The following is a 14773-nucleotide window of genomic DNA, read 5'->3' as shown; positions in this document are numbered from 1 at the left end:
AAAAAGGTGAACAGCATTTTATTTTTGCTGTTTTGGCAATGTAAAATAGATCAAATTCCCTTCTGAACACAGTACACAGTGAAACCCCAACCATGAACATACAGATAAGACATACAAATATTTCACGCTGTCCTTTGAAAGAAAATCATAACAAACAGACATTACGTTTTTGTGACCTCCGTAAGCTTCACACAGTCAGTTATGGCAGTACAGTTGGTGGCTGAGGGATAAAATGTGTTCAGCTCAAACAAACCAAAACAAAATAAAAAAAAAATGTTAAAAAGATAGTTTTTTCTTTAAAAAGAATTTTTTTTTGTAGATTTTTTTTCTTATTTTCCGTATTACTGACAAACCTGCTATATGTAATATGTATTGATACTATTTGGGTGTAAATACTGTTCGGTTTAGTCTGATTCATTAAACTTCTCACTTGTCCGCTGTAGCAACTGCAGACAAATGTCAGTGTTGTCAGTGTCAATTTGAAAACTGGTACATATAAAAAAAATATATAAAAAGAGAAAGAGAGAGAAACGTTCAAACTTGAGGAAACTTAAGAGTTGATAGAACGAGATTGGGCCGCCTCATCCTCCTCATCCTCATTTTGCTCTTCCTCTCCCTGGTTGAGGGGCTCCCTGTCGGAGTCTCTCTCCGCCTGCTCGGACCTCTTGGTTGTCTTGTTCAGGGTCCCGCCCTGCAGAAGAACAAATGTTGACTGAACACACTGTATGCTGTGCTAAAGTCTGACAATAAACACACACAGCACATATATAAACAAGCAGCCTGGGAGATGTCTGACCTGTCTGTGGTCGACAACGTTGAGCAGCACGGAGGTGATGATGCAGCCGATGGTGTTGGCCAACATGAAGATCATCATCCTCTGCCAACGCCACAACGGAATTTTAGTTTCGCTGGGCAGGAAACGGAGAACACAGTGAAGATAAGTAAAGATCTAACAGACGGCACAGACTATCGGTGCACTGCAATGAGATCCTGATCTGAAGTGTTTCCTACCTGGACTTGGTGCCCAGAATCTGCCCAACAACCAGATTGGACACCCCAATCCCAACCATCTGTATGGAGGTGGCCAGACCCATGGCGGTTCCCAGAGTCGCCTGAGGTACCACGAGGGGAATAGACGGCCACATGCTCGCCTGGAATATATATGATCTGTAAGGATCACTGTAACATGCTTTGAATATATTAATCTGAAGAGAGCTCATAGTAATTGAAGGTAGCGCTCTGGCAAAGTCACACACAATACTGAGTGCTGAGTGATCTGAAAGAATCTTGCTTTATATAAACTGTCACTTTTTAAACACAGTGAGAGGAAACAAAAAATAAGTCAGTCCTTGAATAAGAGTAATGAACATGGGAATAAAGTGAGTCATCTCATGTACACCTGATTCTGTTGTCTTATTAAGTACTTTAGACATATTGACTATTTAAACTTTAAAAATCCCCACCCCAAAATATTGGAATATCAAATTGAGAAAGAGCAAATAAAAGCAAATACAAAATGATTAGCCTCTTGGGAAAACACAACCCAAAAGTTATATTTCATGCTGCAAGAGGACCCTGATCTTTGAAGTTTACACAAAAACCAAAAACATAAAGAAAAGAAAGCAGGTGTTAGAAAGCAAAATGGACCTAAACTCACAGCAGCAAAGGAGTAGGTAATTCCCAGCCATATGGTGGAGACGAGAGGAGGGACAAAGGTGAAGGCCAGGAGTCCAAACACAGGCAGCGTGAGGACGGCACAGGCCACAGCAAAAATGCCCCGCAGACCTACATAATCCTGGAACACACACACAAGAGAGCGTCACGTGTTACACCAGCTCACCTACTTATTTCAAATTGCTTCATACGACAGACGTTCGAACAGGTTAGGAAACAGGACACCGGTTTAGGTTACAGACACTTACTATGAGAATGCCCACGATGGCTGAGAGGACCAGCGAGCTGTCATAAACCGCCCCTGCGATGTAGGCCGCCTCCTTCTGACTGTAGCCATTGTACTTATCCTGAATGAACTTACTGGATAGGAAAAATACAGCAGTATAATTCAATGGTTACATGATATACACACATCCCAAAGGAATTTAATTATTTACAAAAAGTCTGTCTCTAAAGGTCTAAAATGTTAATTTGCCCACGAATATCAATCAATTTGTGGCCTAAAGGGTTACGGTTATACCATACACGTGTTGTGTGTTGATGGCTCTACCTGGCATCTGCGATGAACGGGAAGATGCCGTTGTAGAAGAACATGATGGTGAGAACCAGCAGCCAGTATCTTAGTGACAGGAGCTTCACATCCTGAATCCTCTGCACACACACACACACACACACACACACACACACACACACACACACACACACACACACACACAGAAACAAATCATTTAGTCCACACAATCACTTCAGGGCATACTGTGTACGTATACATTTAAATAAACAAAAAAACAACTTGAGGTCAGATACTGTTCATACCACTTTGCGGGACTGCTCTTGGATAGCGCCATCAAGACCCAGCTGCCTCATTCCAATCTTGTCCAGGCCACTGACTATGATGGCGGATATAAAGCCCAGCACACACAGTAGTGCACCTAGAAAACAAAGCATCACAAGAAAATACTCTCACTTAAACCTTCTTTTAGAACATTTTGTTAATAAACCTTGAGGTTTCTATCCCCTCTTTACCTACCACCCCAGAGAGTCCACTGCATGCCATATCTTTCTTCAAACTTCTGGGTGAGGAAGAAATTCAGGACTGAACCTAGGCGAGAGAAAGCCAGGGTCAGGCCGAAAGCCAAGGCCAGCTCCTTCCCTTTAAACCAGAAGGCCGTGATGCGGTTCTGCACAACTAAGAAGGACGTAAATAAGAGAGCGGTTTAGGAACATTCCTCTGAGCTGACATTGCAGAGAGTATATGTTTTTGTATATGGCTTTTGTAAAGGTGGCCTTACTGGTCAGAGAGCCATTGCCTGATCCGAACAGCAGTCGGCCTGTGAGCATAAGTGGCAGCAGATAGGGAGTTCCTTTGAAGTGGGAGCCGAGTGCAAACAGCGACGAGCCCAAAACACACAGAAAAGAGAACAGAAATACTCCAACTGCAGAAAGGATGAAAGGGGAATCGAGTCAGCATGAGTTACCATAAGTCAGTTGTTTGATTTGCGGATAAGATATATACGTAGGCTTACAGCGGTTTCCTAATTTGTCAATCAGGAACCCAGCCAGGACCACCACTACTGCATTCCTGTTGATAGGAGAGAACAGCACCCACTGTAGCTGTTTTCTGATGAGTCATTTGTCAGTGTATTACAGTAGAGTGAGTGTGTGTGTGTGTGTGTGTGTGTGTGTATGTGTGTGTGTACTTACGTCCAAGCATAGATGGCATAAAGAAGATTGTACTGCTGAGGGCTCATCCCCAACCCCTCCACACAGTCCACCGTCCCATTGATCAGGGTTGCATTGGGACACGTCAGGTTCTGTCAGATGAAGAGATTTAAAGTTATTATCTAACTAGTCACAAACTGAGGACAGACTTTGGAAGTTTGACACCAAACTACAATGATCACGTTAAGTGGATGTGGAGAAATCATTCAATACTGTTAGCATCTTTAAGCTGGCTTGCCCTCTTTACTTACCCCTTGGAACTGATCCTGCAAAACACTGGGGATGTCAAAGCAGAAGTAGGAGCCAAATGTCAGCAGGCAGTTGAAGAACAGCACCACAAAGCGGTAATATGCTGTAAGAATAACATAAAGAATGGATCACTGGTTCCAACTTTACTATGAAAGTCAGTCCAACACATGGACAGGAAGAGATACCAACACCACTGGACACTTCCGTATTTCACATACAGCGACAGCGGCATGTTGGTTTATAGTTTTATTGAAACCTCATTTGAATTTAACGTCTACAGAATTTATTCTAACCATAAAATATGCGAGTACTCTGGTGGAAAATCTCATACCCATACGTCTCTCTTAATTATTGGCTTTAACACAGTACTTTTGAAAATATGAATTCACTATAAAGTTTTAAAGATCCCCTCCAGATGTGCTTTAAGACATATACAAATAATGAAAAAAGATAAAGTGAAGTAACAATAAGAAAAACCAGTGGAAGAAGTACTCAGATCTTTTAGTTAGTAACGTAGTGTCTTAGTACGTAGCAATAACACAGTGCAGAAATACTGTTACAAGTTAGTCATTCAAAATCTTACTTTCGTAAAAACACATAAGTATTAGCATCAGAATGTAGTTTAAGTACCAAAAAGTACTCATTAAACAATATAAATTAAGTACTTCAATCAATTACTACTGCGGGCAGCTTTATCCATTATAATACTCCATTATCATGACTTGACATCATGATTTATTAGTTGAATTGTATTTTGTATTAATAATCTGAATCTGCAAAATAACTAGTAATTAATGTCAAATAAATGTAGTGGAGTAAAAAGTATAATATTGGCAAAAGCATATTTTTGAGAGTAGAGGACTTTAATAAAATCTGACAGCTGATGTTCACCTGGGTTTGTACATTTCCTTTAACTTGGTCAGATGGGAAATTTCGTGTCGACCTCAGTGGGAGAACAAACTGTTTGTGTGAAAGAATAAGCTAAAATGGTTCAGCGAATGAAAATACACGAATGAGATAGCAAACCATTACTGCGAAGCTCGAGCTTTTGTCAGCTTCCCATTTCGTCACATGAGCTCTTTTAAGCACACTTGAACATAAAATGCTGACTTGGTCATTCAGTGGCCCAGTTTTTCAGGGAAGTAACGAGAGTTACGAGACAGAGGTCTGGTCACCTGGCTATGCTAAATTTGGTGACTGAAGAAGTACATTTCTGAAAATAAAACGTTAGTCCGACGTACCTTTCTCCGCCGGCTGCGTCATAGTGAGCAAAAGGGGCAGTGTCTATAAAAGAAACGTCTAAAACACATCCATCAGTGTTGTTTACATGAACAGGCTAGTGTAGCTGCAGCGTTAGCAGGCTGCTACAACTCTCCTTCTTCTTCTTCTGTGGTGCCCGAACACCGCAGCTCTTTAAACTACATGGATCGATCTGTTGTAGCGTAGAGACGCAGCGGTTAGTTTGGAGATCTGCGCACGCAGCCCGGACTGCCTTTGTGTTGTTGTTGTTGTTGTTGTTTTTACCCCAGAAACCTTATTGAGGTGCATTGCATTATTTTCTGTAGTAAACATTAAAGAAAAAGAAAAAAAGAATAATAAAATAAACATCTGATTAAATCTTTTAGAAAGAAGGTAATTTTAACAATATTCGTTTTTATGTCATTTTAAAGACAGCAAAAACAAAAGTCTGGAAGGAAAATCAAAACAATTGTTCTTTCAATAACTCGACATATTTGGGAATTTTCCCATTTAATGATATAATGATGTATAATGGAATAAATCTTGTAGGTTTTTTTAATAGGCAAAATACATTATAACATATTTAACAGACACTTAAATTGTGTAGGTATGTGGGTATTAATCTTCAATTAAATTGGGATAAAATGGATTCATTTGTGTTTCATGAAATAAAAATATTATTGGGTATACAAAAATTGTATGATAATGGCCAACTTCAGTTTTAGGATATATTAACTATACTATCCAACCACCCATTCAATCAGTGTTTTATCAGTGAGTCCTGAGGTTTAATCCAATAAAACCAATATATGTGTCGGCTGGTCTGTGGTCCATCTGGTGACAGCTGCTGCGTGTCTCTGTCTCCTGCTGTTTCTAAATAAAGATATCTCATCTACACTTTAGTCGGGTTCAATCGAAAAAAGTCTTTCCTTTGTAAATGTTTCTAAGGAGGTAGAATAGGAATATATGTAGCGCATTTTTGTCTTTTGTCCCTCAGCGGACACCATCGGGGCGATCCAATCATCGCTGTCCTACTCTAAATTGTTAGAATAGCACGTATTGTATAAACAATCACTTCAAGGAGTTTTGGAGGTTTTCGATTATGTCTTAAACATAATGTCTGTGTTGCGCAGAGCTAGAACATGGGAAATATCTGAATCTGAAGGAAGCGACGCTGACACAAAACCAGATTTAAAGCGTGATGAGAACAGTCACATAGTAACAGTCAGCATCGACTCAAGAGGGGACCAGAGTTCAGACCACAAGTGCAAAAGCCTCCCGTCTTCTACCACACAGAGCGAGTCTACCAGTCAAGCTTCTGCTTTGTCTCCACCGCGACCAGGTGGACGTGGCACACCGAGTCCTGCGAGAAAACGCCGCACCAAGGAGGCGATAGAGGCGGACAGACAGGCAGCCAGGGAGAGGAAGGAGGCGAGGGAGAGACAGAGAGCCGCCAGAGCCCGGGAGAAGGAGGAGAGGAGACAGGAGCAGCAGAGGAGGAGAGAGGCTGCGGAGAACCTGAAGAGTCTCAGGCCGGAGAACTGCCTCAAGCGTCTGACTGTCTGCGTAGATCCAGGTACACGGGGCTCACCGTGCTGCCTTCAGGTGCTGTCGGAAATGTTCATTTCATTTACCATGAAGGGACAGCGTGTACACAGTTAGGTAAAGATTCATAGGATTTGTTTGACTGATGCTTCAAAATACACAATAAACAAAATGATATCAGGGATATTTTATATACTGTAAAATCATTAAAAACTAAAATAATTAGATATTTTAATTTTAAGAAATATTAACACAGCTAGTATGTTTCCATTGATTCTTGTGATGACAATGTTGGTGCACAAAACTAAATCTCATCTTAAACTAATGTTTCCTGATTTAAATCATGTGCAGTTTTGTTATTCATCTAGTTTTGGGCGACATCTGTGAGTACTGTTTAGCCTCTATAAGCATTGCTACAAATGATGTAACAAAGACTCATATACTGGGATTTTAACCAGGCTGTTGAAATATACACAGCTGCTGTGTGTGTTGTACTTACAAGCTTCAATGCCTGAGCCAACAAAGACTCCTTAAAGGCATCATCTGACCAGGTTATGACTTCCACAACAAGGATCATCGTCTGAAATGTTGCATATGCATACATCTGTTCATCTACAAGCCTGTGTGTGCTTTTCTTTAGCCCTACTGCAACAGGGTGGCTCAGACATCTTGCTGGACACCCTGGCTACCTTTGAGTGGAGGTTTAGCATCGAGAGCCAGCAGCTCCCCTGCAGCATCACCTGGACCAGAGATTTACCTCAGGTTGGCACCTCACGCTTCTCGTAACATAGTTTCTGTGCATATTGGCTGCATTACATTTATTCATTTGTTGTATTTTGTACTTACATACTATACTTCATTTTCTTTTCTTCAATTTCTCAAGTGGGTTAATTACTGTTTTGTCTTTAGCAGGGAGACGATGGCAAGGGCTCGGTGGAGGAGGAGCAAGTGGTTTTGGTGCTGGACCTGACTGACTTCATGGACATGGTGATCTCTGTGAAGAAAGTAAGCAACCTTTTAAGTAGTAATAAATTAACTTTGATGGCAGCCTTCACGATGGAGACTTTGTTGTTGTGATTCGGACCTCAGGCAGGCTGCCTTGTTGCATGTTTTTAGTAGCGTCCACGCTGCACTTTGTGCCCTCCTCCATATTATTCTGTTGCCACTGCAGATGCTAGACAATGAAGGGGAGGAGACGGGGGTGGGATCTTTCCTCAGTCCTCTTTTGGAGTGTCTCAACCGTGATGCCAAGAAGGTGGTCACTCTCTTAGTGACAGACTCTCAGCCAGATTACAGGTTAGTGTATGTGTCCGTGATTGTGGCCTCTGATGGATAGATGCTTAATCACCCTGTTACTTTCTTACTTTCTAACTTCTCTGGTGAGATAAAACACTTGTTCTATTTTGGCTTTCATGTAAACATTCTGTCCTGACCTTATTGGTTTACTTACCAACAGGACCGATGCTTGTGGCGTGCATTTACCAGATGAGACGCTACAATCCAGATTGGGGATGGAGGAATTGCACATCGAGGAGGTCAGTTTGCTCTGAATCTCTTCCCTCCTAGGACCAGTTGTACAGCCAGGATTAGTTGATCTTACATGCTCTCTTTGTAGATTTTATCACTGCTTTCAGAGGGTTGAAAGGTGACTGATAGCTCTTTTTTCCACACTTGATGTATAGGACATGTTCCTGTACACTTTATGGTATATTAGCCGAGAGCTTTAAGTTTGAACTAATCACGTTCAAGCACAGAGAATGAGGGGTTTCTTTGGTCTCCAGGTCCTTGTGTATCTACAGCTCTGCAAGAATATCTCACTGGTCTTCCTGGACGGCTGGCAGGAAGTCACTGACCATGTGTGTGCTGTCACCAAGGCCTTATCAAAGCGTCCTTTCAAGTATGCAGCCACGCTAGTCATTGTCACATTTACAGACAAGGAACATTTCCATCAGATATTAACTGTCCATTTTTCCCCTCAATTTAATATAGTTGTTCACTTACAACAGAAATGTGATGATATTGGATAGCATCACGTTAATACCTGACTGATCTTCCCTCACTTGAAATGTCGTTTGGTGTCCTTCCAGACTGCTGACAGAGCGAGCAGAGCTGCCCTTCTGTGTGGATGGTTCATGGGCCAGCGGGGTTCGGGCAGAGAGGGACGGCTCTGGGCTGATCCAGGTCTGGAGCAAGCAGATCCAACAGCTGAACAGAGTTAGCCCTGCTGTGGCCTCCACTGTGACCGCAGCCTACCCGTCGCCTCAGCTGCTGCTCCAGGTGCTCCTGAGTGCACTTCAGTACGGTCCCTTAGAGCTCAGTGCGTAGAGTCAGACTCAGAATCAGAATCAGAAATACTTTATTGATCCCCGGGGGGAAATTGTAGTGCCAACACTGGCAGGGGTGTGGGTGGATCCCCACTGTCACCACCCACTGTGTGCACCTGAGGCATTTTGGATACCAGGGGATTATGTTACAACTACTGCTTTTTATTTCTTTGAAAACATTTCTAAAAACAGTTCAGGAGGTATAAGAACAAACCTTGTTTTTTCTATGGCGTGACAATGTATTTTGGATATTAACTGGTGGATTTTGAAAGGATTTAAGTCCAAAAAGGAAATAAAATCACAAAAATGCCAAATGTTTATGTCCTGAAGGAACATCCACAAAAAGAGCATTTCTTTTTCCCATGTTTTTTTTTTAGGCGTACGAGAGCTTGGGGTCAGAGGAGGACAGAAAGGGGCTGCTGGCTGGTCTCTTAGTGAAAAGCGGAGGTAAAGAGAGGCGTATTGGACCGGAGATATCAGCCAGAGTGTACCGCTGCTTCACAGCCCAGAACCCCCAGCTGGTCCTGGACTAATGTAAGAACGAGATGGATGGATATCAGTGAGGAGTCATCCGGTTTCTAATGACACCCCGTCACCACTTGGCTGCTAATATGTTAATGTTGATGTTTACAAGCTAAAAATATGCCTTAGATATCATGTTCACGTTCCAGTAAAGCATTATTTATACTCCTCTGAACAGATTCAAGGAACAGAATATATTAATAGTTTATTTAGTAAAATAAGGAATTATATGATGTGTATATTCTATATATGTATATTATGTTTTGTTTATGCCTATAAAAATGAGCTGCAACAGAACTCTTCATTTTTGTTTTATTTTAGAGAATTTCCTGAGTAACAAAGTTCATAAACAAAGCAGCAGACTGTAAATAGAAAAAACAAATCCTGACGCTGATTACAAAACACACGTTTACTGTACAAAAAGTAATTTCCACAGTATCAAAAAGCAACTCTGTTCCTCCCCTGGAGTCTATCCCTGAGAATAACAAGAGTCAGAGTCAGAGTCTAGTCTGGCAAACTTTAGGCCTTCCAAGGACAGTGACTGGTATATTTAAAAGAAATGAAAATGAAACAAAAAAAAAAATCAGAGCAGTACATATGGCTCTCATTAGCCCCATGATAGCAAATGGCTAAAATAAGAATGAATGACCCGGATGTCACTAATACCTCAACTTCAATTAATGTCTCACTCACTACATACTCACTCCCTTCTCCCCATTCATTGCAGGCAACAATAAAATGTTGAAATATTGGCTAAAAGACGAGTTTGCAGAGATTTTTTTTTTTGATGGCAATGGTAGAATAGCTAACATTTACTAGTTTTGACTACTAAGTCATGTCCAGCGGCATCTTTTGCATTGGTAGTCCTCTGGCTCGGAGCAACAGCTGTCGTAGTCGCTGCTGGGAGGAGTTGGAGGGCAGTGGCAAGTGCAGGGTTGAGTTTGAGGTGACATTTGACAGGGGCACTGGTATGAAACTGTGTCAGTAAATGGACTGGTGCAGGGGCTCGGGGAGGCGCAGGCACTCAGGGTGGATACTGGGCTCAGGATGGGGCTGGGGCTGGAAGGCAGGCTCATCTCCTTGTGGAAATCCTCAGGCGCGTCCCCGTGCTGCTCCGAGGCTTCAGGGCTGCTTCTGAGGGTGAAGACCCAGCCTAGCTGTGCGTGGAGGAGAGTGCGCAGGCCCGGGGGCAGCTCCAGGGAATTAAGTGTGTCTGGGCAGCAGGGCAACATTTGGTGGAGCCGGGCACAGCAAAGGTACTGCAGGGAGGTGGGTGTATAGCAGGCACGGATCACCTTCATGCTGCTTTTGGCTGCTGTGGAACACACCATGGGGTAGAACTTCTTGTTCTGCAGCCTAGTGGCAGCAACACCTGTTGTAGCAGGACAGGTGACCGGATGGAAACACGTCAGGATTAAGAGCCACCAGGCAGTCATAACTAGTCATAGCTGTTAACAAGGGCTGCTTGAATTACAGAGAGACACGCACCTATGCAGTGCCGATTCTTGTAGAAGGTCAGGGTGCCATGCCAGGTGTCCAGGTGCACTCCTATGATGGAGCCTTGGCCAAACCGAGAGGAGAACTTCACTTTGTCCCCTTTGTGCTGGAGGTGACCTTTGAACAGATACAGAAACGTACAAGTATTAACAGCAAAATGCACTTAAATTATCCGTTACTGAAAAGTTACTTCTGTGAGTGATATATTATCAAATATTACATTATTAAATTGTGAAAACTGATGGTGCTATTAACTACTTTATATAGTCCAGTGGTTCCTAATCTATGAGCCAGGTCACAAGATAAATCAGTGGTGTTCTGAAATAAATTTTCATTTTTTGGACTCACTAATCCTTTTGCTTCTGTGAAATCTTGGATATTTTTTCCTTTTTGGGCCTCACACTGTTATTTCAGTGAAACCATCTGAGAAAGTTTAGAGGGGAAATTGGAAACTGCTCACAACTCATGGACATCTGAAATGTGTCAAGAGCCCCAACTCGACACCGCTGTTTTTTTTACAACAAAGTACTTCCCTCTGAAATGTAGTGGAGAAGACGTAAAAAGTTGTATAAAATGGAAATACTCAAGGGAGGTATAAGAAGCTCAAATTTGTACTTTAGTACAGTACTTGAGTGAATGTACTTTTCACCACTGGTAGAAAGTCTAGACCCAGTTTCACAGATGATATTTCATGGTGTATTTGAGTCCCTGTATTCTGACCCTCTAACCTGTGTAGGAGAGCCCCCAGCTGTCTTCGTCGTGGCCCAGCAGGCTGCCAAAGCTGTATTTGAACTTCTCCAGGTTCACCTCTGCAGTTCCAATTCCCACCATCTACACCAGTGAAACAGTACAAACAGTAACGAAACACGTCAACCAACAGGACATGATAGTTTGTGATGATCCTCAACATCCATTCGGCCAAACAGAGATTTAGAAACATTTTCAGATGTGTTTTAGGCCACTGCTAATATAACTAACTGCTACCTACCATATCTGTTCCGTAGACAGGAGAGGTCATCTTGACTTCCCAGAAGTGTTGGCCGTCTGCGAGCTCCTGGGTGCCGCGGATGGCAGCCGTGCCGCAGCTGTAGTCCGAGTGAAAGCTCACCTTCCTGTTGTCACAGCTGAGGAAGGCTCCAGAAGACTTGAAGTGATCATCCCACACCCAGTCAAAACCTGAGAACACCAACACATGAACAGTTATATTATGGTATGTGTAATATACTTTCATAACACTGCCAAGGCCTTATGTTCTTGTAGTAATCTGCCCGGCTTCAACATGTGTGCCTCACCCTGATCCTCCTCCCCACAGAGGCAGTCACTGGTGACACCGAAGCCCGGACTGAGCTCTTCCTGCCGCTCACACTGGCAGAAAGACTCCCCTATCACCGGTACCGTGCTGGCCAAGGCCACCACCTCAGATTCGGTCCGAGAACTTGGCAGGTAATCCACCTCAGGCTCCAGGTCGCTGATCTGGTTGACACAAACAGCACAAACAGCATCTTGTAAGTCCACAGACGTGGCCATGGTCCAGGGATGTCGGCTCTGTAGCAGGGGAAGGAATTAGATCCAGTGGAGAGAGCCTGAGGATTGTATTCAATGTTTTCTCAATTCCAGCAGCAAGACAGAAGAACCTAAAGGGGTAATAAGTTGCCAAGCCTGGACGGAAAAATCACAATCTTGCACTGGACAACCCAAAGAGCCAAATGAGAGCCATATCACCCATGCGCCACGTTTCAAAGACTCAACAAGATAGCCTTTTCCCTAAAAGCTGTTCATGGTTCCTATTGGTGAGAGAAGTCATGTGTGCTAGTAAGTAAAATTAGACCCTTGCCAAAAATACTGAGCCTCCTGTACGTGCCTTTGGAGACCTGACCATGTCTTCCACACAGCATTTCAGACGGAGGACAGTCCCAGTGGAAAACTACTGGCACTCAGGTAGAAATATTATCTTTCACATGTGGTCATACAGAACCTTTTCTTTGGATTTAACAGTTTCTTATCCTCAAGCATGTGATGCTTGTACGTGTCCCTTTCTCCAGGCATACAAATATACATTTCATTTGAATTCCCCACTCTTTGGCTCCACTTTTCTTTCGCACTACCCCATAAAAACCCCGGTGTCTCACCTGTGTCGTTGTCTGGCCTTCCCATTCCTCCCTGTCCGATGTCTGGATCACTGCCATGGCATCTGTCTCCGGCCGCGTTTCGCTCCAGGCCAAATGCCGAGCCCGGCCGTTCCTGCCTCTTCTCAGCATGGCAGCTCTGAGGACAGCAGACCCGACGCCTTACGACCAGCTGGCATGTGCACAGTAGGCCATGTACTCTTTATGTATGTCAAGTAAGGTCAGTGTTGGACTCCTGGTTCACAGCTTATCTATCCTCTGATTTGTTTGTTGAGGTCAGATTATTATTTGATACATACAGATACAGTACATATCTGATTACACATGTTCTGAACCTAGCAGGTTATATTCAAGGAAGAGAGACAGAAATAACTTCCTATTTCAGATTCAGATGGAAGACGGCTTTCTGGACACCGATTCAGCTGAATATGAATTTAACTGCAAAATGAGGTCTGAAACAACTGAAATAAATATCCTAAAGCCACGATGAGAGTACATCATCTTACGTTGTTTGCATTATTTCAAATTTTGAAAATGGTGAATTTACGGGTACAATGTGTTTTTCCCCCAAAATTGACACACACATTCCTTGTATTTCCAACTTACTGCAAGGTTGCATAGAAAAAGTGTGAGCTACCTCGGATTCACATTATGTTTGTCAAATGTCCCACAAACTTGTTGGACAACTGAAAGTAGGTCAGTCAAAAATGTGACTAGTAAACACTCGCTATAGGCTGAAACATGAACAGTCTCCTACAGACTGATCTTTGTGTGCCAGCTTGCCTATTTCCATCTGCCCCATATGCCACAGTTGGCAGCAGGAAGGGTTTCCATGCACTTGTTTAACCTTTAAACCCAACCCTCCGCTTTGCCACTCTGGCAGCATGTCTGTCAGCTATGTTCATCAGCTGATAGACACAGATAAGGTCGTCTGACCTAGTGCCTACAATGTGTACCAATCATAAAGATTCTAATATACCCCTTATAATATTGACTGCGACGCCTTCCTACATAATTACTGTTTATCTTTCAAATCAATTGCCTCACTTACAGTGTTTAGTTTTTCTGTTTACAATTACCTGAAAAAAAGTAGTATTATCTCACTCTATATTACAAGTATTATGGATTTGTTCTACATTATAATAACATATAGTTGTGACATAGAAGAGTCATTATTTCCTGATAGCATGTCTCAGTTAATGTCACCGCTGAATACAGCAGCTGGTGACTGCTTTGCAAGCAGGTGCAGGAGATAACTGCCCATAATTTAGATTAGTTAGTCTGGAGCTAGTCTCACTTTAATTGGGCCTTACCCTACATACTGTAAATGCATCATCTGGACAACCCTGTCAAGAAAGTGCCTGTGTCAGCCAATGTTCTGATTGATATGCTGTGAACCTAGTCCCAGTAGGACTGTGACAATGACGTGAAGGACTTTAATGTTTCAGATATTCAATTACTTAAAATCAACTCGGACTTTCTATTCAAGTACACCAGAATCTCATGCTGTCCTTTCTTAGTGATCCACGTCAGAAAGCCTATATTTACTAAGACTATCTGTAATTCTCAGTGTAAATCATCCTAGATAATAGCATCAATTTAATGTCTCAATTTCAGTAGATACTGTATGTATATTCAGTAAATGTAACACTACAGCTGCTGTTCTGCTGTTTTGTTGTATTTCTATCTTAAAACTCAACCACATTACAACATGAAAATCTCGATTTTAGCTGCAGTTCTGCACTTACCTTACAGTAGACTTCCTATACGCTGTTTTGCAGTGATTCATTTGAATGCTGGTGTGCCTCTGTATCCGACCGTGTGACAGGTGCAGTTTGCACTCTGTCCCACTTCTCCGAAAGCTGGACGTAAACA

The 14773-nt window shown here is 42.5% G+C and overlaps 3 protein-coding genes across 3 annotated transcripts; 1 reads left to right on the top strand and 2 right to left on the bottom strand.

Moving 5' to 3' along the window:
• Window positions 1-12: 12 nt before the first annotated feature.
• mfsd1l (major facilitator superfamily domain containing 1-like) lies at window positions 13-4908 on the bottom strand. Its single transcript, XM_070927684.1, has 13 exons — window positions 4887-4908; window positions 3648-3748; window positions 3379-3488; window positions 3201-3256; window positions 2967-3110; window positions 2705-2863; window positions 2491-2606; window positions 2225-2325; window positions 1923-2034; window positions 1658-1795; window positions 1012-1151; window positions 797-908; window positions 13-691 (listed from the first exon to the last, which is right to left on the bottom strand). The coding sequence occupies exons 1-13, from the start codon at window positions 4906-4908 to the stop codon at window positions 551-553; spliced, it is 1452 nt and encodes a 483-aa protein (XP_070783785.1). The 3' UTR covers window positions 13-550.
• A 1092-nt stretch (window positions 4909-6000) lies between these two features.
• eme2 (essential meiotic structure-specific endonuclease subunit 2) lies at window positions 6001-9411 on the top strand. The gene is made up of 8 exons (XM_070927570.1): window positions 6001-6460; window positions 7070-7191; window positions 7339-7434; window positions 7601-7725; window positions 7886-7964; window positions 8211-8326; window positions 8517-8706; window positions 9131-9411. Exons 1-8 carry the CDS (start codon window positions 6001-6003, stop codon window positions 9284-9286), a joined length of 1344 nt encoding a protein of 447 aa, XP_070783671.1. The 3' UTR covers window positions 9287-9411.
• Window positions 9412-10108: 697 nt separating this feature from the next.
• spsb3b (splA/ryanodine receptor domain and SOCS box containing 3b) lies at window positions 10109-14687 on the bottom strand. Its single transcript, XM_070927542.1, has 7 exons — window positions 14647-14687; window positions 12902-13037; window positions 12065-12245; window positions 11761-11948; window positions 11501-11603; window positions 10764-10889; window positions 10109-10647 (listed from the first exon to the last, which is right to left on the bottom strand). The coding sequence occupies exons 1-7, from the start codon at window positions 14685-14687 to the stop codon at window positions 10109-10111; spliced, it is 1314 nt and encodes a 437-aa protein (XP_070783643.1).
• Window positions 14688-14773: the final 86 nt, after the last annotated feature.

Source organism: Enoplosus armatus, chromosome 20 (genome assembly GCF_043641665.1).
Source record: "Enoplosus armatus isolate fEnoArm2 chromosome 20, fEnoArm2.hap1, whole genome shotgun sequence".
In the NCBI taxonomy this organism is placed as follows: domain Eukaryota; kingdom Metazoa; phylum Chordata; class Actinopteri; order Centrarchiformes; family Enoplosidae; genus Enoplosus; species Enoplosus armatus.
This window is presented reverse-complemented; position numbering and strand designations above follow the sequence as displayed.

What these genes read in the sequence shown, in the direction of transcription:
- mfsd1l (XM_070927684.1), bottom strand. Translation starts at nt 4,908, where the DNA reads ATGACGCAGCCGGCGGAGAAAG. An exon ending in AAGAGCAGTCCCGCAAAGTG is followed by an intron (nt 2,326 to 2,490) that starts GTATGAACAGTA and finishes GTGTGTGTGCAG; the next exon opens with AGGATTCAGGATGTGAAGCT. An exon ending in ATTCTGGGCACCAAGTCCAG is followed by an intron (nt 909 to 1,011) that starts GTAGGAAACACT and finishes TTTCCTGCCCAG; the next exon opens with CGAAACTAAAATTCCGTTGT.
- eme2 (XM_070927570.1), top strand. Translation starts at nt 6,001, where the DNA reads ATGTCTGTGTTGCGCAGAGCTAGAACATGGGAAATATCTGAATCTGAA. An exon ending in TGGTGATCTCTGTGAAGAAA is followed by an intron (nt 7,435 to 7,600) that starts GTAAGCAACCTT and finishes TTGCCACTGCAG; the next exon opens with ATGCTAGACAATGAAGGGGA. An exon ending in GACTCTCAGCCAGATTACAG is followed by an intron (nt 7,726 to 7,885) that starts GTTAGTGTATGT and finishes ACTTACCAACAG; the next exon opens with GACCGATGCTTGTGGCGTGC.
- spsb3b (XM_070927542.1), bottom strand. Translation starts at nt 14,687, where the DNA reads ATGAATCACTGCAAAACAGCGTATAGGAAGTCTACTGTAAG. An exon ending in CTGTGGGGAGGAGGATCAGG is followed by an intron (nt 11,949 to 12,064) that starts GTGAGGCACACA and finishes TGGTGTTCTCAG; the next exon opens with GTTTTGACTGGGTGTGGGAT. An exon ending in CTGGGGGCTCTCCTACACAG is followed by an intron (nt 10,890 to 11,500) that starts GTTAGAGGGTCA and finishes ATCTGTTCAAAG; the next exon opens with GTCACCTCCAGCACAAAGGG.